At 50.1% G+C, this 14,429-nt stretch overlaps 1 protein-coding gene across 3 annotated transcripts; it reads left to right on the plus strand.

Annotated features, from left to right (window-relative positions):
* The first annotated feature begins 639 nt into the window (after window positions 1-639).
* HOXD8 (homeobox D8) lies at window positions 640-2,961 on the plus strand. Of its 3 annotated transcripts, XM_012650730.1 has the most exons (3): window positions 640-710; window positions 1,744-1,891; window positions 2,267-2,956. In XM_012650730.1, exons 2-3 carry the CDS (start codon window positions 1,867-1,869, stop codon window positions 2,560-2,562), a joined length of 321 nt encoding a protein of 106 aa, XP_012506184.1. In that variant the 5' UTR covers window positions 640-710; window positions 1,744-1,866; the 3' UTR covers window positions 2,563-2,956. The 3 variants fall into 3 exon arrangements, with proteins under 3 accessions (XP_012506184.1, XP_012506183.1, XP_012506182.1); XM_012650729.1 differs by having other exon boundaries at window positions 682-1,891; window positions 2,270-2,961; XM_012650728.1 differs by having other exon boundaries at window positions 682-1,891.
* Window positions 2,962-14,429: the final 11,468 nt, after the last annotated feature.

Raw genomic sequence — 14,429 nt, forward strand, 5'->3', positions numbered from 1 at the left:
CTAGTTACTCCCTCAGCAATGCTAATGCCGCCCCCCACACACACATTCTTCAGCCTCCCCCCTGAGTCTGGTGCTGACGTCTATCAAGGGTGAAATGATGGAAACTATATTCATGGGCATGATTTCCATTAAATATCAATTAACCTGGGAGCCTCTGCCAGGCATGCAGTGCGTCAAGGGTAAATGTACATTTCATTTCCACAAGGCCGGCTCGGCTGGAAAAGAAGGGTTTTGATAAGGCTAGGATTTGGGGCCTCGCTTGTGGCCTTTAATCAGACCACTTAGGCCCAAACTCAAATGCACGGTCCAGTTCGTCAACACCTCTTTCCATGTTCTATGGTCTGCACCCGCGTGTCCAGAGATGCAAAAGCCATGGCCAATCTATGCTGGGCTTCTCCAGGGGCTCGGTGAGGGAGTCATTTGCTCCGCGGCCTCCTGGGAGTGGCTTCCCTGCCTCCCCCAAGTCTAAGGTTCTGCCGCGCCCCCGCCCCGCCAGCTATGGCCCGCATTCCTTCGGCCCCGGGCGCCTGCGGCCCTTGGCAGTGCGGCTTTATGGGCCCCCTTTAAGACCGGCGGAGGCATCTCCAGGCCGGCGTGAGGCGTCTCTCAGGGAGAACCGACTTGCCTCTGCGCGGATCCCTCCGCGCCGTTATCTCGCGCCGATCACGCTACCTCTCCTTGCGGCGGCTGGGTGCGAAAATGCCTCGCCGGCGCGCACCGGGTCTGCAGCCTCGGCGGCGTGGGCGAGAGCAGTGGGAGGGGGCCGCGGGTGGGGGCGAGGTGAGATGTGGCAACAGGCAGAGGGTGCTTTTTTTCTTTTCCCTCCAGAGCAGGGATTTGTAAACCGAAGCCAAAGAGTGTCCCCGTGGGACGGGCGCACTTTTTTTCTTGTCCCGGTGCGCTCAGGACCTCCTGGTGCCTGAGAGGAAACAGTAGCGGCAGCGGGGCAGGTCACCCGGGGCGTCGGCGATTATATTGCGGCCGAGCCGGGGAGCGCCGGGAAAGGCCGGGAGGGCGGCGGCGCGCGGGGGCTGGGCGAGGCCCCGCGACCCGCGAGGGAGGCGGTGCGAGGCCCAGGCGGCGGGCGCAAGAGTTGGGCATGAGCGCCCAGTAGCTGAGCGCCCGCGGCTGCCCGGCCTCAGAGGCGACGCGCGCGCGGGCCGGCGGCAGCAGCGACGTGGCCTGGCGGCCCCCGGCGGCACGAACAGCCGCCCCAGAGGCCCCCGCGGCAGTGTGGCCGAGCCGAGGCGCGCTCCCTGCCTGCTCCGCGCCGCCTGCCCGCTCCGGGTCGCCGCCGCCCGGATGAGTTCGTACTTCGTGAACCCGCTGTACTCCAAGTACAAGGCGGCGGCCGCGGCGGCGGCTGCGGCTGCGGCGGCGGCAGGCGAGGCCATCAATCCCACTTACTACGACTGTCACTTCGCGCCCGAGGTCGGCGGCCGCCACGCCGCAGCCCTGCAGCTCTATGGCAACAGCGCCGCCGGCTTCCCGCACGCGCCCCCGCAGGTGCACGCGCACCCGCACTCGTCCCCCCAGCCCTCGGGGCCGGGGTGCGGCGGTGGGGGCGGCCCGGGCCCCGGCCTGGGCCAGGACTATTTCCACCCCGGCGGGGGCAGCCCGGCCGCTGCCTACCAGGCCGCCCCCCCTCCTCCTCCGCATCCTCCGCCTCCGCCGCCTCCCCCCTGCGGCAGGATTGCCTGTCACGGGGAGCCCGCGAAGTTTTACGGATACGATAACTTACAGAGACAGCCGATTTTTACGACCCAGCAAGAGGCCGAGCTGGTACAATATCCTGACTGTAAATCGTCCAGTGGTAATATTGGCGAGGACCCAGACCACTTAAATCAGAGCTCGTCTCCTTCTCAAATGTTTCCCTGGATGAGACCACAAGGTTGGGATGCATTTTTTTTTTTAAGAGGGGAGAGGGGAAGAAATCTGTTTTCATCTCACGTTCTAGCTTTAAAACTCCCCTTTCCTCTCCCTCTCCCCCTCCTTTTCCTTCTTGTGTAGCCACAGTGGCTCTTATTCATAAAGTAATACAGACTTTTTTTTGAAAGTGGAAACCATGTAAAGATAATGGGGACAGAATGATTGTGAAGACCTTCTCTCTGCCTCTCTTTGCTGCACAGTCTATATATATTGGAGCTAAAGAGCGCTGTGCATATTTCACCCCTTAGGCCCCTGTTCCACAAACCGCCAGCAACATGCAGAGACACCCTTACATTTTTAAACGTTTATCCCCCCCCTTTTTGTTTGTTTTAATCAGCAGCTCCTGGTAGACGAAGAGGAAGACAAACCTACAGTCGATTCCAAACCCTAGAGCTGGAAAAGGAATTCCTTTTTAACCCTTATCTGACCAGGAAAAGAAGAATCGAGGTTTCTCACGCCCTAGCCCTCACCGAGAGACAGGTAAAAATCTGGTTCCAGAACAGGAGAATGAAATGGAAAAAGGAGAACAACAAGGACAAATTTCCCGTTTCCCGGCAGGAGGTGAAGGATGGGGAAACCAAAAAGGAAGCCCAAGACCTGGAGGAAGACAGATCCGAAGGCCCGACAAATTAACGTCCATGTTTAAAGTTTTACCACAGACTGTTAAAACTAATGATCAACATATGCTGGTGGACACCACCTATTTTCTTTTTTGGAAAGGACTCTACCTGTATTTCAAGCTACCTTCATGTCACTGCTCTTGAGGTTTCTGCGCTTTAAGAGGGATTTGGGTGTTAAAAAACAGTTCTAGTATCGCATAGAAGCAGTCCTTGAACTGTCCTATGAAAGGGTAATTTGATACTGACCTTGTAGCTATATTTTTATAATGGTTTTAAATGTCCGAACTGGTGATTTGCCTCAACAACGTAAACTTCCTAATGATTAGCACTAAATAATTGAAATGCTTTATTAATCAAGTGCACTTGAATATTTTAAATCTTTACGGTGAGTAAATTAAAAGAAGTCTATTAATTTTTTTAAAAAGTATGGCTGCAGAATATTTAGTTTATATTATTTGATTAAAATGTATTATTTATGTTTTTTTCTTTCTGCCTTTATAATGAATGGTTAGGGTGCCTTTTGTTTACTCCTAAATAGTGTCTTTCAGTATTTTCTAAATGTAATATCTGGGGGTGGGGGAAGAAGCCTGGGCCAAATATTTGAAAAGCACATGTTAGCTAAAGAGTGTAATGTGTAGTTCCCACTCTACAGCTTCCTTAAACTTCAAGAAAAGATAAGGCCAGTGACACGTTTCAAGATAATGTCAAAGTTGACATTTAATCATTTTTCTATAGTCCATACCAATTATGGCAATTAAATAATCTAGAGTGCATGAATACTTGAAAAACCAATTATAACATTTTCACTTATTAACTTTTCATTCTGGCAAGTCGTCTTGTGGAATGAGTCTCATTTCTCAACTTGCTTTCGTTTTGAACCGCGCTTGTAATCGCCTGAAATCACTAGGTCTCTTTGCCGTGGCTGCCGTCGCTGTGATTCCGTTTTTTCGATAGTTGCCATATTTATTTGTATTCCTTTTGTTGTGTCCGCAAGCTCGTTTTAAGCCAGCTTGCTGTGCGCATCGCAGATGTCGGTTGGTACGTCCTCTGCTGTTCTTCGGGAAAGCGATGGCCTCACCTATTTGAAACAAGCCCTGAGAGCAAACGCAGAAAAATCTGAGTGTAAACAACCGCTCCAAAACATAGCTAGCTCCTTAATAAAGAAATGAATCTCTTTCTAGAGCTAGTGTCTTTGAGCGCCGAAAATACCCTCTCTTGCCTTAGTCACTAACAATCGCCTGGGCTCAGGGGAAGGCAAGGACTCTTGCTCACGGCTTCTGTTTGATGAGAAAGGGGTGGGGTTACACGCAGCCCCCACGGTTAAAAAAAAATTGCCACAGGGCCCCCTCTCATTCCTGAGAGGGCTGGCTAAGCTATCCTTGCTTCATCTTGCTTTAAATAATCTTGCTGAGATTCTATGAAAGCTTTGAACCTCGCAAAGGACTCGAGTTGTAGGTCCAGTGGGAAATGACCCAGAGTCCAGGTTCCACCACAGCTTATTCCACTGAGCCGGCGTTGATGCTGGGGTTTGGCATCTGTTATTAACAAGATATCTATTTTCCATTCCAGGCAGCTCCTGCAGCTGCCATTTTACCGGGAAACGGAGGCGGAAGGGGAGAGGGAGAAAAGAGGAGAAATTCCAGTTAAGTAACATTTATCCTTGAAAAAGGGAAAGCATCTTTATTGGGTAGACATTGAAGAGCTCTCTGCTTTTTCTAGGTACAGTTATTTTTAAAATTTTAATTTAATTTCCATTTTAATTTCCAAGAATGGCTTTTATTGCACAGGTAAGAAAATGGAATCCTATAGTTTCCAGCCAGGGTTACCCCTGCAGGTGTTGGCAGGCTGTTTGCCGCTTCATGGACCTCAGAAATGTTGGCACGGGTGGGTCAGAAGGGAAGCACCACTTGGCTTTCCACCCTAGGAAGAGGCCATGGCTGTGACATTTGCTGACCTGAGCCAGGAAAGACAATTTTAAGTCACAGATGGCCAGGCAGGACTTAAACATTTGCACTCCAGGAGACAGCTGCAGATGCGCATGCTGAATTTGGGAACATTTTTGCTCTGTGCACTGCCTGAGATTCTGCTGTGCGCTGGTACAGAGCAAGGATGTAAAGGGCCCAGAGCATGGCTAGGGAACACCCTCCATTGTAAACCATCCAAAAACCGGTGCTAGCTAAATTCCAGCTGCCCTTGATTTAAGGGACTCCTCTGTATATTGGAAAAACTCCCTATCTCCTGCTCAAGGGTGCTTCCCTAATATCCCTTTTACAGTCCTTTCAATGATTTTGACAAGACTGTGTTAGGTGAAGGACTAGTGCATGGCGGGTGTGAAAATCAGGAAGGAAGGGGAGGTAAAAATGTCCTCAGCGTACGTGCTGGTCTGGAAGTGTTGTACCTTCTTGCCCCATTGCCCCTCTAAACCATGGTAAAATCATAGTTCGTGTACAGACAAAGACTGTTACAATCACTGGTATATTTGAGAATATGAATTTGTGCATATACATAGATTACACACAGAAAGTGTTAATTATAAATGTAAGTATATATGTTTCCTTTTGTAGCTGGGAAAGACTATAGATTTGTCGTCAAATAAACGCCTTGGGGAATTAACACAGCACACATTGGCCACCTTCTTCTTACACTGAGTAGACATTCCTATCCCCATCATGGTGTTTCATGCAGACAGACTGGTAGTGACTTGCGCACAAGACGCCCTTCTAATTGGCTCAAATCTGTCAACATCCAAGTGCAGAGACAACAAGTAAACATTTTTTGCTGCAGAAATTTGCATAAGCCTTTAGAGAATGCTTTGCAAACCCAGGCAGAGCTTTTTGGTTCTGTACTGCAGCAGTCTGCCTAGAGAGGTCTGTAAACCATTTAGAGAAAAATAGGACTCTCTAGTGTTAACATTGAATGAAAGAACCAAGACTTAGGAGTGATTTTGGCTCTCTGATTGCAAGGACCAGAAACACACAAAAGAGGGTGTGGGTCTCAATGGTTTCTAGAGAAAAGTCAGTTCAGATATGCCATTTTGTGAGGTTCCACAAAGCCCAGTACATCACTTACCTTTGCACAGGGAGAAAAAAATGCAAATATGGCTGCCTTTTCAGAGAAAAGAGTTTCTTCCCAGCCCTCATTCCTCAAGCTGAAAAGGAGGGTCATAAAGTTCCACTTTTATTTGGGTAGACAGGGAAAGGACAATGAGGCAAATTGGCTATTGAGATTATTTCTCAGAAAATTTTGGAATTGAACAAACTCAGTTCCATGTGTATATACCAGTAAAGTGTTCTGGGCTTGGGAGGGCCCAACAACTTGCCCCATTTGCTTGTGCATTTTAAAATATTGTTTTATTCTTCAAGGCAGAAGGTATTGCTATTTCACATCCAAGCTTGCTGTGTCCTCTGCTTCCCCAGTGTTTGCTGAATCCTTGGGCATCTGGGAGTGGACAGGGGAAGGAAGAGAACATTTCAACGGACTCTGGCTGCTGCTGTGGTTCCTTCCAGCAAAGTTAGGGCCCACTGGTTTTTTCTGGAAAGAAAATGGCTTTTGCTGACAGATGGCAGCAGCAGTCCTTTAATCAAAAACATTCAAGGTCATCAGAACTTTTTCAAGGGATACAAATGTCCTGCTCCAGAGGGTGCTGTACCATTGTCTGCCGAAGTCCATATCTACATAGGTACTTACTGGGTATGAAGATATTAATAGCGAGAACTTATACACAGATATCGGATGCAAATATTTATAAACATATTACTGGAAGTCTAAAGACTGTTTGAAGAGACTGGGGAGTGAGGAGATTACTTCTTTCAGGCAGGCTCTGAAGCTTGGATGGCCATGCCCATGAGGGGAATGCTGGAGGCCAGCCAAGGACATTTACTGTCAGGGGGAAATCACCAGAGCAGTTCCCATGAGAAATACAAAGGGAATGTGAAGTCTGCTTTTGAGGAAAAATAATTTTTTTTTCCCTAGGCTGATCTGGGGACATAACTCTTTTCCTAAACAAATGAAACCCTTCTCTTTAGCATCGGATTGAGCAGACTTTTAAATGGACGAACATGGGGTGGGGGGAGGGGGCAAGAGGGAACTAGAATTAAATTCCATACAAATGAGAATTGCTCTTAGAGGGGGACCTAAAGCTATGGGTTTCAGAAGGGATCCAGAAATGTTGCTTCTTCTCTAACCCAGACTGACCAGAGGATGTTTCTGTGTCTGTGGATATAAAGACTGGGCAGTGGGCTCTCAAAATGGTATTTTGGAGAGATTGGCGAGTAGCTAAAACCATTTCCGGCTTTTGAGCTGGTTAGTGACTCTCCTACCACAGAAACTCCAGGAAATGGAAGGGACCCCAATTTATGTTGGAGCGGGATGGGGGAGGAGGGAGTGAGCACTTTCTTGGCCTGCAGAGCCCAGGTTGTTTTCTCAAGATCACTGGAGCTGGCTCATACCGAGATGACAGGAGGAAAAACCGAAAGTGCTTGGCTGCCCTGCGGGACCGGACTTTTTGTGCGGGGAGGGGAGGAGAAGCCAAGTGACTGGCGTAGGGGGAGAGATGGGTGGGGGGAGGTGCTGCGAGGATCGTCTCCCAGCGCTTGAGCGGTACACCGCACTCATTCTCCCTCGTTCACCGAGGCCAACTGCGCAGAGGTTGTGGGCCAAGCCAAAAAAAAAAAAAAAAACCAAATAATTCCTAGAAAAAAGAGAGAGAGAGAAGACAGAGAGACGAGAGAGAGAGAGAGAGAGAGAGAGAGAGAGGAGAAAGGAAAGGAGGAGAGGGACGGAGAAAGAGGAGAGGAGGGAGGAAGGGGGAGAGGGTGGGGGAGAGAGAGGAAGAGAAAGAGAGGAGGAGAGGAGCGGGGAGACAGAAAGAGAGGAAAAAACATGGCGCTTGCGAGCTGTATGTGCAAAATCCGCAAGGAATTGCAGTAAATTCCTTTTTGTTTGAAGAAAATTTACAACTTGGTAATAGACCTTTTTATGACCTATTTGCGGTCGTCATTGGCTGCGGCTGGTCATGTGCAGGCGCCGCTCGCCTTCACGGCCTTTTTCCTGATTTCCCAGGCGAATTTCCCCCCGCATTCTGCTTTCCCAGAGCCTCACCCCCTCTTTTTCTAACCTTTGTCTCTGCAGAGGTGGGCTCCAGTCGTCGGCTGCGGGATTGCGGAGTCCGCGGCGGCCTGGGCTCCCGCCCGGCGCCCGACCTGGCCCCACCGTCGCTCGCTCTGTCCGCACCGCTGCCACCTCCGGAGCTGGCGGGGAGCCCGGTGGGGAGCCTGGAAGGAGCCCTGGGCGCCGAGCCCCCCGCCGGCGCGACACCGCCTGCCAGGAGCAGCAGGCCTTTTCGGCGGGATGGCAGCCGCGCGGTTCCGAAGCGGTTCCTTCTCCCACATGAGCCGGTCCCTGCCGCCTAGAGTGCGCGCAGCGGGGCAGCGCCTAATGGATTACAGCAGCCGCCCGGGCCGACCGCCGCCTCCAGCTCAGCAGCCTCCGGGTAAGAGTCCCGCCTGCCCGCGCCCCAGCATTGCCACCGAGAAGCTCCGGGCGCCGACCCCCTTGGGCCTATCTGCTCTCCTCCTTTTCTCGGGGACCTGACGGTTACTGTCTGCGCCCCCTTCCCCCTAATCACGCCATCCCTAGGGAGTCCCCTGGGGCCCAGGTTTGGGTCCGGTTGGGCTTGGAAGTCTAAGGGGAAAGCCACATTTCCTCCAGAGATTCTGAGAGGTGGGTAGACACAGATAGGATCCCAGTGCCTAGATCGAAAGCTCCTTATTCCCACCCTGGGAAGGGTGTAGACTGTTTCTGGGCATCTCAGCTTTGCAGAGGGTCGCTTAAGGCACCCTGTAGTATAGAGCAGTGGTTTTTGCGGTTTATCTGTGGTCAGGGGTACCTGGGAAGCTAACAGGTGTTTTTTGAGGGTTGGGTTTGGGACTTGGGGCTTGGGTGGGGGTGGGGTGGATTCTGTGTTCCCAGGATATGCTTGGTGTTTGAATCTAGGCTTTGGGGAGTGATGCTAATTGCTAGGGTTTATGGTTTATTGGGCCTTGTGTAGGAGATGAAATTTAAATATTTATAAATGTTTCTCTAGTTCCTAGAGAATTTTTAAAACAACTCATGATAGGTTCCTCCCACATTTGGTAATCTGTCAGGTTACTTTGCATTACCTTATGTCACAAAATGAATGCATGTTTTAGGAGGTAATAGCAATCGGGCAAATCCCAATAGATATTTCAAAAATTAGAAGCAACTCTAAGTTCAGACTCCGTGTCTCTTTTTTGCCAGAGTAGAAAGAGAGTAGATTTTTTTGTTCTCTAAATGTATTTTTTTTTGCCCAACAATAAATATTACATAGCAACATTTTTCCTTCGACTTCAAAACTACTGAACCAAAACATAAAAGAAAACCCTTTGCAGAAAAAGAAAGCTATTTTCTCTCACAGATTTTAAACAGCAGTTGAGGATGCAGTTTGCAAATTCTATTGCCTGTTCTCTCCTGAACACGCTGGGAAATATTAAAACCTTTGGACAATCTGCCGCATTGCGTATAAAACTGACCTGCGCATGGCAGAATATGTTCCCCAAAGCATGTAGTGGCAAATTCTAACTTATTGTTCCCTCAAATATTCCAGTGTAACAATGTTAGCCGTAAAAGCATTTATGAACAATAAATGTCATATTTGTGAAAAGGTATTTTTATCAGTTAACGATGGAATCATGCTTGTTTCAAAATGGAGGTCCATGATTTGTGGCCAGTTGACGTCTGCGGAATTGACCTGGATCACTAACTTTGAGCACTGCAAAGAAGAAACTCGAGTGATATTTTTTATTTGAAGTGTTTGTATTTTGTAACTATTGTTCTAGTACGGTATAATAGCCGTTGAGATCATTCTTTGATACGGGTACAAAGCATTTCCTATTGAAAAGCAGGCCCTTGGACCACGCTTGTAGGCCCTGCCAGGACAGCTCTGGAGCCAGAGGAGCCCCTAGGTCGGCTGGGACCAGGGTGGAGGTCGGGGTAGGGGCGAGGATATGGCCCTGATGGCCAAGCCCTATTTCAGAGCTTCAGTCGCTTTTTCCTGGTTTCCGTGGCTCAGTGCGCTGGAGAGAGTAAGAACCTGGGCGGACTGCAGGTCCAATTACGCACGGGAGGGTGACGTATGTCATGGGTAGATGTGGAGGACTGAGGGGCTCTTTGTAAGCACCGTGGTGGCATTAAGAGCTTATTGGAACGAAATGGTCGATTGCATGTAAGGGCATAAATAATCCGCAAATCACATTTGAATTCAGACCATTTAGTTCACAAGGAGAACTAGTTCGAGCGCTGTTGCCGCTGCGGGAAATGCCCATTGTCTCTGTTAACCCAACAACAACAACAAAAGCAACGAAATAAAAACCGCTCGGACCCTAAGAGCTGAGAAGCTCGGAAATCTAAGTCCGGGCTTCCCCGACCCGAATCTCTGTGAGTTTATGGATCTAGCAGCCGATACCTTGTCCGGGCCATGATGTCTATAGGTCACGTTATGAGCTGGGCTTGCGATTTCTGTGAGGACCAGGAAAAAGAGTGAAGCTTGTTGTTATAAATGTAGTAAAGTACCAGGGCTGAAAACCAAGTGTATTTTCCCATCAGATGTTCCTCCAAATAAATATATTTCGCCAGAGTTCTGTTTTCTGAGCCCGAGAGGCAGGGGAAATCGGAACAAAGACAGTATTTCACCCTGGGCTGGCAGGCAGCTGTTAGAGGTATTTACGGCCTTGCCGCAGTGCGGCGGCCAGGGCGGCCAGGCCGAGTATGTGGGGGCACCGGAAGCTGGGGAGAAGCCACCAAGAACTCAGAATTTCAACTTAAATACCATTTAGGGTCACTTTTTTCGGAAATGGTGTGATTAGATATCCATTCTAGGGACTGGTCCCTTAGACTGGCTAGTTTTGCAGAATGAGGGAATAGTTGTGCTCTCTGAACGTTGGGTGGTTTTCCTCGCCTTGATGAACGACTCAGGCGAAGAGGTGCTCTAGATGTGAAATTTCTGATCCAAATGACGATTTTGAGAGTGTTCATTGGCAACGTATTCTGTTGGTTCGGAGGAACAGGGCTTGCAAATCAGAAAGGACAGTTGAGGCTTTTAATACAGGTTTTCCCCCCAAAAGAAATGTTTCCTGCTTCTTTGAGATGGGGCTTCCAAGCTCCTCTGCAGCTAGGCGTAGGAGCACAGCTCAGTGCCCGGCAGCGCCTGCCACGCACGCTTCCAAGGCGTCTGGCGCATGTGCAGTGAGACAGCCCAGCCCGGGGATTCGACTGGCAACGCAGGGGGTGGGGGCAGGGTGGACTCAGAGCAGGGAGATATAACCTGATCTCTCCATTACCCCCTCTCTCAAGATTCGCTACTCATCTTTCCTTTATTTCAGCCTTCCCTCTAACTACAGCCAAACAGCTCTGCCCTTGACTGGATCTTTTCAATCATCTTGACTTGCCACCCAACCACAATTTAAATCTGTCCGTTAGAAATAGGCTGCAAATACGAGCTAAGGACCAAACGAAGCAGAATATTCTTTCCAGGTATATCAAGGAAGTGTATAAATTTTCTCAGTCTGGTGCTTCAGCTTTGGGACAAGGCCTTTTCTCCTGGCGCCTGTTCAAACCGCCAAACTTCAAGCCAATCCTTCAGCCTGACCATTCCCGGATCTTGTTACGCCATCGCGTAGCACGTTCCAGGGCTGGGCTGGGAACTAGGGGGGCAGCGGCTCAGCGGACAGCAGTCGAATAAATAAATAAACAAACGGGCAAACTGGAGGGATTTTTCCGCCTGGGCTCGCCTAATTAATGAGGTATCCGCGCTTCTGGGCCACGAGCTTGTTGTCTGTGCTAGGGAGTGGGGTGGTGAAAAGCGGCCTCGGGGCCCTCCCGACTCCTTCCAGCTGCCCCAGGGGACACAGTAGGACAAGTGTCTGGTGCGGGGAGACCTCCGCCTGCCCGAAGAAGTCCCGGTCCTCAGATTTCCGGGGCTGGCGTGATCTCCCTGCTTTGCTGTCCGGAGTCTTGTCCAGGAGGAGGCGCTGTAGGACAAGCGTCTCGCTGGCTGCGGCGGCGCCGCAGATGCTGTGGACCGCAGCGGGCGGGAGAGGAGGACGCGTGACTCGCTCCTCCTTCTCCCCGCCCTCTACCTCCTCCCGCAAAGTGCGTTGGGCCTTGGACGAGGGTCGCCGGTGCTGCGCCCACCCCCAGTGGTCCGCTTCCCCCGACCAGCGGCGGAGGCGCCTAGGCCAGGGAGCTTAATGGCCATTCTGGGTTGGCGGGCCACCACCTCGCTTTCTCCGCCCTCCGGAGGGGGCGCGATTTCCTCGTGCTGCGCTCCTAGGAGCAGGCAACTAGAAGCTTGTGATGGGGCAAGCTGCGTCCAATCAGCGGGGTCCCGACCGGCCCCCTCCTGCTGGGATGCTGTTCCTGCTATTTACCCTGTCCCGGATTCCTGGTGTCCGGAATGGGCAGCTTTGAAAAGTACAGCCTTTTGTGCATCCTCTAGTATGCTGACTGGACTTGCCCTTACTCAAAACAGGGCCTGGGTCTTGGGACTCCCTGGAGACCCTGAGAGCCCACCCAAATCTTACTTCCTGTGTGGTTTGAGAACTACCGAGATGGGAATGTCTGTTCTCCACACTACCCACACACCCTTCTACTACCACTTCGATCATTTCAGGCCCTCGGTGGGCTCCACAGTTCATTCCTTGCACTAGCCTTGACACGCAACTTCAACAACTGGCTCTGCCCCAATTTTACTGAGCCTGCATTATCTCCTGGCAATGCAGTCTTTTGTCCCCCTCCTCTCCTTACTCAAGGTCAATGATTCTCAGTGAAGGCCTGTATCCGAATCTCGTTTATAATGCAAGTTTCTAGATCCCATCCTAGACCTACTGCATCAGAATGTCCAACTATGATAACCAGAGATCTGAATTTGGTAAGCACTCTTTCCCCACAAGCAATTAGGATGCACACTTATGTTTGAGAACCACTGCTCAATGATCCCTCCTGCTTCTTGTATGGTTCTTTGTTCTCCAGAGGCCAACTTCCCCCTCTGCCTCTATAACTAGTCATCACCCAGAGCTGGGCTCCATCTATAATTGTGGTTTTTAAGGTCGCTATTCTAATGGCTGAGTGATCTCTCCCATTTTAGGGAAGAGGACATGGATCCCTTACTTTTGGCTTGAAGATATCAAAGAGAGCAGGTTGGGGTTTCAAACTGTTTGGGGTTCAAAATCATACTCTGCCATTTACCTGCTGTGTGACCTTGGGCAAGAACAGCAAACTCTCAAGGCCTGTTTCTTCATTTGAAAAGTAGGGAGTATAAGAGTACCATCAAGTCTTGTTATGAGAATTTTTACTTACAGAGCACTACTATGTGTCAGGCATTATTCTAAACCCTTTACATAGTATAACTCACTGGTTTAAGGACTTAAACTAGTGTTTTGACATATGACAAGTGCTCAATATAATTATTATTATAATCTCTTTTCTGCTCAGCAGTCAGGCCTAGACTTTTAGAGCCAAAAGAGACCTGGTTCACTCACCAAATCTTTGAATTCTATGGAGGAAAACAGAGGCTTGGTTACATAGGAAGTACCGGAGCCAGGAGAACATAGCACTAGGACCTATACTGTTGCTGTAGTGGGCCACATAGGTCCTGGTCTCTTGGGCCTAAGTGTCTGGCACCTACATCTATCAGGGCTCACCTAAGTGGAAAGTGGCCCTAGGTCCTCAGTGGGCAGATGTCAGGTAGGAGAGGCCTGACACCACACAGGCACATCTTCCACTCCTACAGAGGGCTTCAAGTCTTTCCAGAGAGCAGGCCCCACTGTCTACCTCCTGCAGTCACCTTTTCCATCACCACCCTGTGTCCCTGTCAGTCACACCCACAGGGCTGGTTGTTCCTCTTGTTCTTCTGTAGCATCAGGGCAAGGACCTTCTTCAGTGTCTTAAGATCCAGGGCAGGATGGGTAAGGAAAAGACCAGTGGGCAGCAGAAGAAGAAGCCAGAGAGCCCCACCACCACTCATCCCTACCACTCCCCACCCCTTATTCTGTTTGTGCCCCAAGATCTGGGCTCTGGGGCTGTGGCTGAGGCCTAGCCCCCAACTTGGGCAACAGTGATGCCAAGGTATGTCTTAGAGAGACCTTATCTCTAGAAATCTCCATCAGCCTTCTAATTCTTTGAAATTCTTTATATCGCTTATGAAGAGTTGTGTAGATACTCCTTCAGGCTACAACCCACACACACAGGCACCCTGCAACCAGGTTTCACCCCCATAGCTCTGGCTTCCATGACTTCTGCCTAGGGGCCTTTTTCATGAGGTGCTCTATAGCCCTTGGGCAAGATGCTTCTCTTGGCTTAACCAGGAGTCCTCCTGGGTTGAATTTTCTCTCAAAACATACATAGTTTCTTTGTTTCAAACCATGTCAGGTGGAGTTCTGCCCACAGCCTAGCCATCCCCTTTTGCCCTATCTCTCACTATTGGCCAATTCCTCTGGAGTCACCTCTTCCTCCCAGAGGATCTCAAGCAAGAGCTCCAGCTCCAGTGAGTGACTCCATTGTCAGGGGGGTTAGGGCAGAGAGAAGTTGTCCTTTTCAGTGATACAGTGCCAGAAGTATGGAGTCACATTTTCTCTCCTGCTTGGGACTCCCTTCTTATCCCTCAGCCTATGTTCTTAAAGATCAGCCCTGGGCAGTTTGTTTTCTCCACCCACCTCTGGCCATCCAAAGCTCCATCCCCACCTATCTTTTCTGGTTTAAGAGGAGAGCTCCACCACCTTCAGGTAAGAAGCCCCTTAAGAGCCAAAATAAAATATTCTTTCCTAGGGCCACATAGTGGGGGCCCTTAGTGGGGGAAGAGGGCTG

This window comes from Propithecus coquereli, unplaced genomic scaffold, assembly GCF_000956105.1.
Source record: "Propithecus coquereli isolate 6110/MARCELLA unplaced genomic scaffold, Pcoq_1.0 Scaffold34, whole genome shotgun sequence".
In the NCBI taxonomy this organism is placed as follows: Eukaryota; Metazoa; Chordata; class Mammalia; order Primates; family Indriidae; genus Propithecus; species Propithecus coquereli.

Excerpts from the sequence above, each read along its gene's own strand:
- HOXD8 (XM_012650728.1), top strand. The coding sequence starts at position 1,303 with ATGAGTTCGTACTTCGTGAACCCGCTGTACTCCAAGTACAAGGCGGCG. Across the intron at positions 1,892-2,266 it reads TCCCTGGATGAGACCACAAG|CAGCTCCTGGTAGACGAAGA; the intron begins GTTGGGATGCAT and ends TGTTTTAATCAG.